Below are 13,651 nucleotides of genomic sequence, written 5' to 3'. Positions count from 1 at the left end.
TATTCATCAAAGAATCCAGATTTCTTTTTTTTTACACAACCGTTTTCAGCATTGATAATAATAAGAAATGCTTCTTGAGCAGCAAATCAGCATATTAGAATGATTTCTGAAGGATTGTGTGACACTGAAGACTGGAGTAATAATGCTGAAAATTCAGCTTTGAATTGCATTTAAAATTGCATTTTAAAATATATTCAAATAGAAAACAGTTTTTTAAATTGTAAAAATATTTCACAATAATACTGTTATAGCAGTATTTTGTATCAAATAAGAGACTTCTTTTCAAAACATTACAAAAATCTCACCGACCTGAAACACGTTTGATTGGTAGTATATGTCTGCATTGTTTTATGGCCTGTGGCACTAAATTTGTCATTTATTTTTCCTACATGATAGTTTAATTTCCTTTTTGAGGGATCCATAGCTACAATCATAAATAAAAAGGCAGTGCTTTACTGTGAGAGACCAGAGCTGACTAGATCGGAGTTAACTGACCCTAACACATGTCAGTTACCATGCACAGCGCTGCAGGAGGCCTTTTTGAAAGCGTGCAAACAGTGTTATGAGATTGACCAATACCTTTCACTTTCTTGCCATACAGGTGTAAATGTAACCCATCATGAGGTGTAAACCGGTTAAAGACAGTGAAGTAATGGAGCAATCCTTTTGTTCGGGTACATTTGAGACAAGTATTAGAATTCAAATCTCCTCCAGGTGTGAGATATAGTGATTCGGTCATAGGCATCCATGTTTCCACAAATGGTCAATTCGATTGCGAAGTAAAATGAGGGCTCTTAAAGCAGATGCATTGTGGGATAGGTTTTTTTTTGGGAAGCACGTGATAGGAAGACTGCTCAGAGCACTCTTGTTACCATGACAACTGGTGTCCATGGCAACCTGGCACAGAGGAGTGGAGCAGTCTCATTCCTAGTCTTCAGCTCAAAGGCACAACCCCTTATCCAAAATCAGCCGTCAATCACAGATCAGCGAAGTCCGGGATTGGCCATCAACAAGATCCATCACATATCAAAGGAGTTCGGGATTGGCTGACCATAATGTCAATCGTGAAATTCCACGTACCGCGGCTCATTGGCAACATTCCTGGCGGTGTAATTAACCAAATAGTTATCAGATAAAGTCATCGGCTTAGCTGCAAAGTCCATCTGTGTAATTTCAGAGTCTGGCAACTACGTCCACCTCCACAGGACCAATGATGTGTGTGTTTTAAAGGATAAATTTGATACGTGTGCATGGTTTAAATGTGTGTGGCCCTGTGAAGAGCATTACTGCAACCCCTCTACACATCTCTTGTCACTGGTTTTCTGCGTTGACCCTGTCTTGAAAGATATAGAGGTTGTTAGTGGCAGCTATGGCGATGATGTTTTCGGCCGGGTGCCAAGCCATGTGCAGAATCTTTTTAGAGAAGTCCAGACTGTCCACGCCCACATCACCCCTTCGACGGCGGCCCCCGGTGTAAACGCGGCGAGTCCGCAGCACAGCACGCGGTTTACTGCTCTCACGCCATGCCTCGAGGGTTACACCGCGACCGGTCTCGCGATCAAACATCCGGAAAAAACTGTTATACGCTCCTGTCATGATTACACTTGGAGGGGGTACGGTGAGAGACAGCAAAGCATGATGGGTTAAAAACAGAATGGGTATGTGGAGTTAAGAAGAAAAAAAGAGAAACAAATGAGCAAATCAATAGGATAAGACAGTAATGGAAATGCGAGAGAGAAAGTGGAAGGAAGAGAAAGAGGATATGAGTACAAAACAGGAAATATACCTATATTGCGTAGAATATGATCTTTCAAAGCCTGAGAAATGTTTACCTGTCGTTGCTGTTCCAGACGCACTCAAACTTGTCAAAGATGCAGTCATTTTCATACAAAGAGCAGAGTTTACTTCTTAGGTACTCATGAACCTGACACAGAAGGAAAAGTTTAAATATATAATATTTATAATTATTTTAAAATTATAAAATGTATTCTAAATTTTGAACACATACATTTATACAAAATGCAACTCTAACAGAGATAAAAACATACTGATGAACAGCAGAATTTGACTAGATATTTCACTATAAATAAAGGGACTCAAATCTGTGGATTGTTTATTGAATCTGTTCATTTACATGAACTGTCTGAGGGAATATATTTAATCAGTGTTATTAAAACTAAAACTTTAAAATAAAATAAAAATATTACATTAAAAACCTAAACAACAATTACTAAAACTTAAACTGAAATAAAAATATAGCTAGAAACATAACAATAGCAAAAAAAAATTACAATCAAACAAATTATACTTATAAATACTGAAATAGTATATAAATAAAACTAACATAACACCTCATAGGAACGGACCCTTAAGGATTTACTTGGACGAATTTAAGTATCCAAGTGTAAAAAGTTCTTATTTTCACATGAAAAAAAAAATCCTCATCAGCTAGAAATAGTTTAGCCTAGCATATGTATTGGAAATATCACGTGTTCATGCTGTTGTGTAAAGACCTGTATGATACCCACTTGGTAGGTCTCCACTGGGCCCTTCTCCATGTTAAGGTCCCATACTTTGACAGTCAAGTAGTCTCTGGTGAGCAGATAACGTCCACTATGGCTGAACTTAACATCAGAAACTGAAGAGATGATCTCAGAGAAGAAAGATCGATTGCCTGGATCTTCTGGTTCCTCAAAGACTGAGGTAGATAAAAGATACAGATTCAAACTGAGTTCAGATTCACTTTATATAATTAGGGTGGAGCAGTTTTTATCAGCATGATGAGCCTCCGTAATGTTTAACTTCACCTTTTACACTCTAGCTGTCAATCATCAGATATTTTCAGTTAATCAAAGTCTGCTGGGGAACGGTTTCAATGGTTTCAGTTAATGATGGTAATGATGAAACATTTTCTGCTTGTGTTTTAAAGCAGCTATAAGTGTAATTCTCACTACATCTGCTAGTGCTAATTCCCCCACCAGCAAGCACAGCTTCTCTTCTTAATTGTTTTCACTGTGTCCCGTTGTCTCTCCCACTGCAGCGTTACTTCTAGCTAAGTAAAGAATTCCTCAAATTGAAGATTTAATATAGGCATAAAGAATATCAATAGATTAAATGCAAGATTCGGGGATAGTTATAAGACATTTATCTTTCACAATAAGAGGCATTGTATATATCATTATAATTTCTATTTTAATATATTTTAAAATGCAATTTAATCCTGCTATGGCAAAGCTGAATTTTTAGCATCATTACTCCAGTCTTCAGTGTCACATGATCCTTCAGAAATCCTTTGAATATGCTGATTTGCTGCTACAGAAACCTTTCTTATTATTATTATTATCAAATTTGAAAACGGCTGCTTAATATTTTTGTGGAAAAAATGATAAATCTTTTTATTCAAGATTCTAGAATAAAAAGTAAAAAAAGAGCATTTATTTTTGTATCTTATATGTCTTCATTGTAACTGTTTTATGATATTTTTATGGTGCTTTAATTCCTCTTTGGCTCGAAAGCTCTTGTCTCCATTCATTGTATTCATTTAGTGAAAAACTTGATACATTTTTTATTCAAGATTCTAGAATAAAAGGTTAAAAAGAACAGCATTTATCTTTTGTATCTTATACATGTCTTTATTATAACTTTTCATAAATTTACCGTGTCCTTGCTGAATAAAATAATTTCTTTAAAATCATTTTTCTATTACTATCCCCTAAACTTTTGAACGGTACTGTAAGTAATGCAGTCATTGTGCTTATGAAGTGTATACTTACTTTTGGAGTGCTTGTCACAGAGGGCCGACTCTCTCATGTCACAGAGGCGCAGTGTGCCTTTACTGCTGCTGTATACAAACAGGTGGCAGTGATGTGGGTGGAACTCTGCAGCTGTTATCACCTCCGTCAGGTCCTCCATATTGGCAGGCTTAATGTCCACAATGTCTGAGAAGGGGGAAGAGGTCAAGGAGAGTATCTGATATACAGTTCTAAAAGCTATGTTTGAGACTCCTAATTCTCTCATGAACACAGATGTAAGAATGTCCAGTGAATAATGATTTAAAGAGGACATATTGTTCCCTTTTACAGTCTTGATTTTGTTTTTGGGGTTTACTAAAATATTTTTCAAATATTTTACTTTGTTGCAGCACTTCTCTTCCCAATCTGTCAGTAACGCTCTGTTTAGTTCCAGTTTCTATGAAGCCCCTCCTTCTGATAAGCGCAATGTGCTCTGATTGGTCGGCTGGACCAGTGTGTTGTGATTGGTGCCATGGCCCTTGAAATAACCGTAAAATTCAACACAAGATTAACATACTAAGTCAACCAGGCCTCACCTATTTTTTTGCATATGCCTTGGGTGGGAATTATTCAAATGAGGGATATAGTGTCATACATTAACAGAAGAAAATTCAAAACTACAATCGAGGCATTTCAGGTAGTTCAGAAACAGTGCTTCCTTACACTGAGAATATCTCCCTTTGGAGTGGATTTTGTACTTTGTAGCTTTGCAGACCTTTTTTCAAGCTCAAACAGTCACATTACACACAAAAGAAAGTTGAAAATGTAAAAAAGCATAATAGGTCCTCTTAAAATATTTTGCTTTGTTTCTCACACAAAGCTATTGCATGACTTCAGAAGATTTGGAATATAGTGTTTGAGTCAAATTCACAATTTTTATGGTGCTTTAACTCCAGTCTCCATTCATTGTAACTACACAAATAAACAAATACATACATACATACATACAAAATAACTCCCTTTGGGTTCCATGGAAAAAGAAAGACTTTTGGGTTTGGAATAAATGTTGATTGAATATTCACTTTTAGGGATCACACCTTGCAAGGTTTGAACCTACATCTTCTTTCACACTAGGCTTCACAAGGCGAAATTAACTGTCAATGTATTGTCAATATATTCCAGTTTTACATTGCTAAACGCTCAATGAGTGGTTCACACAGCTTCATGCGGAAATAGAGATCACATAAGGTCTACAACTGAAAGCACACTGACAGGGGTAGCTTATAAACTATGCATCATCAGCTCCCTTGATGGTGTAAAGCTCTACGGTTGTATGATTATTATTCTGAGCACTCACACGCACACATACATGTTCATCCGCACATCTACTCAGTAAGCACTACGCATCACATGCAAGCACAAACACACAACCTACAATTTTCCTGAAGGCAGCTATTATGTGTTTTAGAAGAGAGTGTTTCCTTGGTGAATTATTTAAATGTTTCCATAGATATTTTATTTCTAGGTCAGAGCCCTGCTCAAAAGAAGAACAGCTACGCAATCTGGAACACAAAACCCCTGGATTCAGTCCAGTCACAAGAACACAGAAACAAAAGCAATCCAGTTCAGAAATAATTTTAGCACCATATTCACCCAACTGATGCAACCTTTATGCCTCTGTCCCAATTATTTGGTTTAGTTAGTATAGCCAGTGTAAAGTGTAACAAAGACTGCATTTGATCTTTTTTCTGTGAATATAGATAGGAGGATAGACATGAAGGATACTGAAGCTTCGGTCGGTGATGTCCAGGTGCCACATGTTGATCCTGAGATCATCAGCAGACAGGTATGTCTCGCCATCGCTATTGACTGAGATGGAGTTGACGTGGTAGGTGTGGCCGTTAGCAAAGATTCTCCGTGGCCGCACTTCAACCATCAGGTCAGTGGGCTTCAGGACCGGCACCTGAAGGAAATTGATTTTAGCATCAGAGGGCATCACTATGTAACTTAAATAACAACAAAAACCGGTAATTACAAGTCATTAACAAACATTATTTACTTAGGATCCAAATTTCATGTACTTTCAAATATGATTATCATTTTACATATTCATTTGTTTCAATTAAAATGAATATGCAAAATTTGATCTATCTGTTTGAATGTATTATATTAACTAGTGATCTATAGTGATATAGTGAATGCTATACGGTTGTTATTTGGCTAATATACAGTATACAGTCAGTCCGTCTGTCATTATCGCAGGGTGATTTGCGATAATAACCGCTGGCTGAAACTTATCTGGCTTATTACACCAATACTTACCAAAAAAAAACAAAAAAACTGGACACTATTGATTTGAGTTATCATTATCATCATGCGAGAAGAAAAAGAAAACAGAGTAATATGAGAAACTAGCACAGTTACTGTTTGGAGGAAAATTGTTGATAATGACAACGGTCAATTATACAATTTAGGAGTCAATAAACAGAAGAATTTCATCACAGAATAGCTCGATCGACCAATCAGAAACATATTCCAGAGAGCTGTGTATAATAAGTTGTTATAGAGAATGACAAAAATCAGTGACTAAAACTAATGCTAAATCAAACCAGTTATATTCTCTGCAGTGGATTGATCTAATATGCCAGCTGTGAAAATACCCGTAATGAGGTCACTGTGGAGACGTCCTTTATTCGCCCTTCTTCGTCCTTCAGATTGTAGCCCTCTGGCCGCTTGTCTCTCTCGCTCACCTTCCATAGCTTTATCGTTTTATCTGTTGGAACATACAGTACCTGAGAAATTACCAGCCATTCATTTTTATAACAGAGACTTTCTATACCAAAACATCAATATATATTCCAGTGGTTTTGCCAGGCATTTTCATGCAAAAGGCCTTGAGAGTGCTTGAGAGTTCATGCTTATGATACTATAAATAATGGCTTTGTCTTACTTTCATAGAAATGTGTAATGCAACCCAGCTATTTCAGTCTAATATCTGGTATTGATTTCTTGCACAGAATAATCACAATGCCTTTTAATATTAGGCCTAAAATTATTTCCCTCTTATAATGAATGGTTCATTTTCTAATTAGGTGGATTAGACAAGTTTAAACCATGATAGACAAGAAGAGGTGTGATTACCGTTGGTAGAGAGGAGAAAGTGGGCAGCGTTTTGATGTGGCAGCCAGCGGATCTTATTGATCTTCTCCTCAATTTCCAAACTCTTCAGATAGTCAAAGTCCGGTTCGTGACTCTGGAACGTACTGTAGACATTATACTCACCCGATTCTCCCAGCTCCTCACATTCACCTTTAGACTGCATTAAGAAAAAAGACCCAAATATATAAACAAGATATATGCTTATGTACATAAATAAATACAGTCAAAATGTTTGAATTCTCAAATGTATAATTCACGAATGCACATTACTTAAACAGTTTGTGCGATGTATATGATATATAAACATGCAATCTCCCAGTTTAAAGATGTATTAGATAAAAAATTAGACCTAGAAATGTGGGAAATTCTTCTTACAGTTTTGCTTTTTGTAAATGTCCTCCAAAAGAACAAATAAACAGATGTCTGATCTTTAAATGGGTGAAACTCCATATAAGATGTCTCATAATAACAATGTGTTTTGTTTAGTATCTAGTTTAAAATGAGGGTAATACATGGAAAATGCACTGATTCAATGTTTCTAACTGTGATCTGTGAACCAGACGGCTCAATATCACAGTCGATATCTGATACGTTGTCTTAAACCTGAAAAAGTATTTTAAACCTGATCTATTTTAATTATGTCATAAGGCTCTTTGGGAAATGGAAATTAAAATCACCACAAGCATATTTAGTGTCCCATGCTATAGCGCTACAAAACGTGTGTAAAAACTAACATATCTAGTATTTTTACGACCTTTGATCTTCCCCTCCCCCATCTAATTCACTCTGCTGCTTAAAAAACACTACTTTAATCCCCAATTATCAATCACCCACTGTAGTGCTTAGCTCACAGTTTGACCTACCTCTGTTTCTCTCTGGAAGATGACCACTCTCCCCCCCTTATCCCCTGTGGCCAGCAGATCCCCCGTCTGGTTAAACTCCACTGTAGAAATGACATCAGCTACAAAGAAAGAAAGTGGATTGTGTTAATTCATCAGTGAAAATAGTAATAAAAAAATAAAAATATATAAATATATATATTAGTATTATAAAATAATATTTTCATAATATTATTGTCATATATATAAATATAATATTTGTATTTAGTTTGAATTATTGTTATTATTATTAAATACTTGTAATAAAAATGCATTTATAACTATTCTTGTCATTTTCTGAAAATAAAATCAAAATATATATTAAAAAACATTTTACTTTCTGTAAAAGAATATTTGTAGATTTTAGTGATTTGAACAACTGCAGGTGGCAGCACAGTATTTCTATCTTCATAGAAAATATATACAAATTTACACAAAATTGAAATAGATGGGTAGAGAATAACTGCACACCTGGAGCTAAATGCTAATACATTTACAGTCTTGCATGAAAATCCCAGCAAACAATATTTTACGGTAAATTACCTAAAGTAATATAAGTTTCATGAGTATGTGCTAGCACAGCACAACTGTTGTTTTGTCGACGCAAACACTTTTAGTCAAGAGCCTCATCTGGGCATATGGCTTCGCATTGTACACCCTAATAGTTGATAAACGGCATGCTCTTGCTCCTGCCAGTACAATGATGATGACACTCAATAAAAACAGCCTGGCTTGCTCCTGATGAAGCATTCAGTAACATGATTAGGGTAAGGCTTGCAAAAGACACAAATGTTTCCTAAGTCCAATTTAAAGACTAATGTGCAAGTGCTTGTATGGGAAAGTTAAAATACTCACTGATTCTCTTCAAAATCAAAAGAATATGATTTAAAATGAAATGCATGAAATGCAAGGCTATCTTGGTTCTGTTTGCAAATGCATTATTCTGGATGGCTTACAGCACCCAATAAAAATAATTGAATGAAAACAGTCTCACTAATGCATGCTGTAACCAAATAACAAATGTGATATGGGACCAGGTGACCAAAGTCTGATGAGTCAGCTGAATACTTAGTAGACCTTACCGCACAGCTGCTGAGATCAAGGTTATATTCAGGACTTCAGAAAGGTGAACAGGATCAAATAACAGTTTAGGTGTGTGTGAAGATGGAGTGTTCATGCAGGTGTGTGCACATACCTTCTGTGACATAGTCTCGGAGGAAGCTGTGATTGATTTTGGGGCTCTCACTGTCCTCACCCATCGGAAGCAGCGGAGTGCGTAAGCGCGCCCGTCCGGAGCAGAGCCGTCCAATCCGTGCTGTCCCACCCCCCCGGTGCTTTGCCCATGCTGCTGCGGCCTAGCAGAGTAGCCTGCCGCACAGCATCCTGGGATACAGTCTGCCTTTGCGAGGAGGAAGATGAGCGGCAAACGATGAAGGTGTGAAGGATGCCACGTCCAGACAGGGAACAGGGTGTGAAAACGGGATGAAAAAACGTTCAGTCAGCTGGAGAAAAGCACCTTGTCATATGCACACGTGCTTGAGCGGACGTCCTGACGCTCAGTCAACACTGCCTGGCAACAAGAAATGCAGAGGGAAAAAAGAGGATGTAGGTGTGTGAGTGATCCGTAGATCCGTCGTGCTGCGGTAAGACCTTTTCCAGGCACTCCCTGGGTGCGGTAGTCCTTGAAGAAGAGCAGAGGATAGCGGAGGAGAGAGAGACAGGTTGTCTATCACAGGAAGGATGAGGAAGAAGATGAGAGGCCTGGTCCTACCTCACAGCTTCACGGTGTGTCCTCTCCTTTCTGCTGCAGTGTGACGGAGTGCGCGTGTGTGTATGCGTGCTTGTGCGTGAAGGGAAAGGAAAGATGAAAAAGAGGGGGGAGGGAGAGAAAGAGGGAGAGAGAGAGAGAGAGAGAGAGAGAGAGAGAGAGAGAGAGGATACCGCCAGCCTGTCTTTCTCGACTACCACTGCTGCTGAGCATCTGCACAGCATCACGATGTCACAGAAGCCTCCTACCTGCTTGACCAATCAGAGCTCAGCTATCCTCCGTTGCCCCTCCCACTGCAGGTGACAAGAGGAATGAGCTCAGAGAGGAGAGTAGATGAGGAATCAGGGAGAAGCAAAAGAAGAGAGGCAAGATAATCTAGGATGCGGTGGAGCCAGAGATATTCTTTGGAGTGAGACGTGTGCCACAATGAGACTGATGGGAAATGTGGCAAGATGACATCCAAAATGGGAAGGATGGAAGAGGAAATGCAGATAAAAGAAAGCAGATAATGGAAGGACAAATATACACATTTGAGGTAAGAGAAAAGGGTACATGAATGTGAAAAGAGGTTTGACAGATTGTAAGGAAATACTGTAATGTGATAAAATTGGGAAGACATGAAGATCCTCTGAAAACTTGTTGAGTTGCTCCCCCTAGTGTGTGTAGATAGTAATAAACAGATGGGAAGGTTAGGATTGAACAAATGTCAAAACTAAGAAAGTAAACATTTGGGTAATAATTGTAAGGTTATATGCATAAACATTTCTGGTAATCTAAACTACTTGTTTAATTTTTCCATTTAGGGAAACAATAAAATAAAAAAACTGAGGTAAACAAAGCAATGCCAAATAAGCATATGTTTAATGCGTAAAAGGTCTGTAGTTAAAAATTACTAGATGATACTTTCTTTTTGTACTACAACATAAATTAACAACAGCCATAATTTAAACATAAATTTTTGTAGCCAACACTGTTATTTTATAATACTTAATTTTTTTTAACGGAAGTTGCCACTACAACCACAAACTGATGTAACGTTAGTTTGGTCACATGCAAAAACGTTACCTGAGAACTTTTGACTTCAGCTTGGAGTGAGAATTCGATTAATTCGAGCGCCAAAACGGTTGTTTGAATTTCTTAAAAAACGAAGATTATAGGCTGATGAATCGATACAAAATTCATCCGTTGGAAGTTAGGCAGTCAGTTGACAGAAAGTTCGTCACGTCGCTCAGGTAAATAAGGCAAGCCTCTAGTTTCTATTTTTTCTTCTTCTTGGGAGAATGCTACCAGTAGAGGACGCTATTGGCATGGCGTGTTACTTGAAATGCAATGAAATGAAATAGTAAATACATTTTTGTACTTGGAAGTATATACTTTACATATATTATACTTTATATATTATACTTTAGAAATATTGTACTTACTTGATGTAGCCTACTTTTGTGGACTATAAATATTAACGTTACATCACAATATCACTTTAACATAAGGAATCACTTTAACATAAGGAGCTTTGTCATTCTCATTAAAAACGCGTTATTTCATAACTCGTTGCACTGTTCTACTTTTTTCTGCAGTGAAGCTTTCGTAGGGGAAGAGGAAGTGCTTTCTAGAAAAAGGAATGTGGTTAAAGATGTTCTGCTCATGACTGAACCACATACTTGGGAAGTCCTGATGATGACATTCTTCTGACATACATTCTTTTGGAATGTCATTATCTGTAATATCATAAAAACTTATTTAAATGTGTTACTTAAATGTTTTTTTATTAATTAAACTCCATGTTCACTGTCCTCGTGCTCTGTTCTAGTCTTTAATCAGTTTGCTTCTTTATCTGGGTTTGGATCATGTGGGATTTGTCTATGTATGTCCACTTGACATTTTCTAATAGCTCCTTGGCAGGTAGAGTGAGTTAAAGAAAAGAGTGCAAAGTCATTAATAGCTCTCTGGGACACTAATCCAGTTCCCTGAATGGGCAAAACAGAACCTAACTGTGTTATTTCAGGGATTTGTTTTATGTAACAGATTAGTCTCCAAATCCACTGTGAAGAGTTGAGTTGTTAGTGTAGCTGGTGACAGCAAAGCTTAATCCTCTGACCTGCCCGGGACAGCGACCGTGCAGATCTGTGCTTTTCATCTCTCTTTTGTCACTCCTTCAGTAAGGTCCAGCAACTTGCCTATCAGCATCTGCATTTGGAGAGAAGAGAAAAGAGAGAAAGCATGCCATGTCTGCACACGGAGTCCCTGTCCTCTTTGCCTGCTGAAGGCAGGTATGGAGTCACCTCAACCCGCATGGGGTCTCAAGGATCCAGGTCCAAATCTGGTAAAAAAGGGAAGAATGGAGAGAAGGGCCAGCCTGTCTTTCTCGACTACCACTGCTGCTGAGCATCTGCACAGCATCACGATGTCACAGAAGCCTCCTACCTGCTTGACCAATCAGAGCTCAGCTATCCTCCGTTGCCCCTCCCACTGCAGGTGACAAGAGGAATGAGCTCAGAGAGGAGAGTAGATGAGGAATCAGGGAGAAGCAAGAGAAGAGAGGCAAGATAATCTAGGATGCGGTGGAGCCAGAGATGTTCATTGGAGTGAAGACGTGTGCCACAATGAGACTGATGGGAAATGTGGCAAGATGACATCCAAAATGGGAAGGATGGAAGAGGAAATGCAGATAAAAGAAAGCAGATAATGGAAGGACAAATATACACATTTGAGGTAAGAGAAAAGGGTACATGAATGTGAAAAGAGGTTTGACAGATTGTAAGGAAATACTGTAATGTGATAAAATTGGGAAGACATGAAGATCCTCTGAAAACTTGTTGAGTTGCTCCCCCTAGTGTGTGTAGATAGTAATAAACAGATGGGAAGGTTAGGATTGAACAAATGTCAAAACTAAGAAAGTAAACATTTGGGTAATAATTGTAAGGTTATATGCATAAACATTTCTGGTAATCTAAACTACTTGTTTAATTTTTCCATTTAGGGAAACAATAAAATAAAAAAACTGAGGTAAACAAAGCAATGCCAAATAAGCATATGTTTAATGCGTAAAAGGTCTGTAGTTAAAAATTACTAGATGATACTTTCTTTTTGTACTACAACATAAATTAACAACAGCCATAATTTAAACATAAATTTTTGTAGCCAACACTGTTATTTTATAATACTTAATTTTTTTTAACGGAAGTTGCCACTACTACAACCACAAACTGATGTAACGTTAGTTTGGTCACATGCAAAAACGTTACCTGAGAACTTTTGACTTCAGCTTGGAGTGAGAATTCGATTAATTCGAGCGCCAAAACGGTTGTTTGAATTTCTTAAAAAACGAAGATTATAGGCTGATGAATCGATACAAAATTCATTCGTTGGAAGTTAGGCAGTCAGTTGACAGAAAGTTCGTCACGTCGCTCAGGTAAATAAGGCAAGCCTCTAGTTTCTATTTTTTCTTCTTCTTGGGAGAATGCTACCAGTAGAGGACGCTATTGGCATGGCGTGTTACTTGAAATGCAATGAAATGAAATAGTAAATACATTTTTGTACTTGGAAGTATATACTTTACATATATTATACTTTATATATTATACTTTAGAAATATTGTACTTACTTGATGTAGCCTACTTTTGTGGACTATAAATATTAACGTTACATCACAATATCACTTTAACATAAGGAATCACTTTAACATAAGGAGCTTTGTCATTCTCATTAAAAACGCGTTATTTCATAACTCGTTGCACTGTTCTACTTTTTTCTGCAGTGAAGCTTTCGTAGGGGAAGAGGAAGTGCTTTCTAGAAAAAGGAATGTGGTTAAAGATGTTCTGCTCATGACTGAACCACATACTTGGGAAGTCCTGATGATGACATTCTTCTGACATACATTCTTTTGGAATGTCATTATCGGTAATATCATAAAAACTTATTTAAATGTGTTACTTAAATGTTTTTTTATTAATTAAACTCCATGTTCACTGTCCTCGTGCTCTGTTCTAGTCTTTAATCAGTTTGCTTCTTTATCTGGGTTTGGATCATGTGGGATTTGTCTATGTATGTCCACTTGACATTTTCTAATAGCTCCTTGGCAGGTAGAGTGAGTTAAAGAAAAGAGTGCAAAGTCA

At 37.5% G+C, this 13,651-nt stretch overlaps 1 protein-coding gene across 1 annotated transcript; it reads right to left on the bottom strand.

Moving 5' to 3' along the window:
* Positions 1-1,147: 1,147 nt before the first annotated feature.
* On the bottom strand, positions 1,148-9,655 carry ppp2r2ca (protein phosphatase 2, regulatory subunit B, gamma a). The gene is made up of 9 exons (XM_056236167.1): positions 8,964-9,655; positions 7,754-7,851; positions 6,873-7,047; positions 6,392-6,504; positions 5,517-5,694; positions 3,774-3,938; positions 2,529-2,698; positions 1,833-1,924; positions 1,148-1,603 (listed from the first exon to the last, which is right to left on the bottom strand). The coding sequence occupies exons 1-9, from the start codon at positions 9,025-9,027 to the stop codon at positions 1,312-1,314; spliced, it is 1,347 nt and encodes a 448-aa protein (XP_056092142.1). The 5' UTR covers positions 9,028-9,655; the 3' UTR covers positions 1,148-1,311.
* Positions 9,656-13,651: the final 3,996 nt, after the last annotated feature.

This window comes from Rhinichthys klamathensis, unplaced genomic scaffold (genome assembly GCF_029890125.1).
Source record: "Rhinichthys klamathensis goyatoka isolate OS25496 unplaced genomic scaffold, OSU_Roscu_1.1 h1tg000440l_1, whole genome shotgun sequence".
NCBI classification, from domain to species: Eukaryota; Metazoa; Chordata; class Actinopteri; order Cypriniformes; family Leuciscidae; genus Rhinichthys; species Rhinichthys klamathensis.
The sequence above is the reverse complement of the archived record's forward strand: the minus strand, read 5'-3'. Positions and strand labels throughout refer to the sequence as shown.

What these genes read in the sequence shown, in the direction of transcription:
- ppp2r2ca (XM_056236167.1), bottom strand. Translation starts at nt 9,027, where the DNA reads ATGGGTGAGGACAGTGAGAGCCCCAAAATCAATCACAGCTTCCTCCGA. An exon ending in CCACAGTGACCTCATTACGG is followed by an intron (nt 5,695 to 6,391) that starts GTATTTTCACAG and finishes AATTTCCTTCAG; the next exon opens with GTGCCGGTCCTGAAGCCCAC. An exon ending in GTCTGGAACAGCAACGACAG is followed by an intron (nt 1,604 to 1,832) that starts GTAAACATTTCT and finishes ACCCCCTCCAAG; the next exon opens with TGTAATCATGACAGGAGCGT.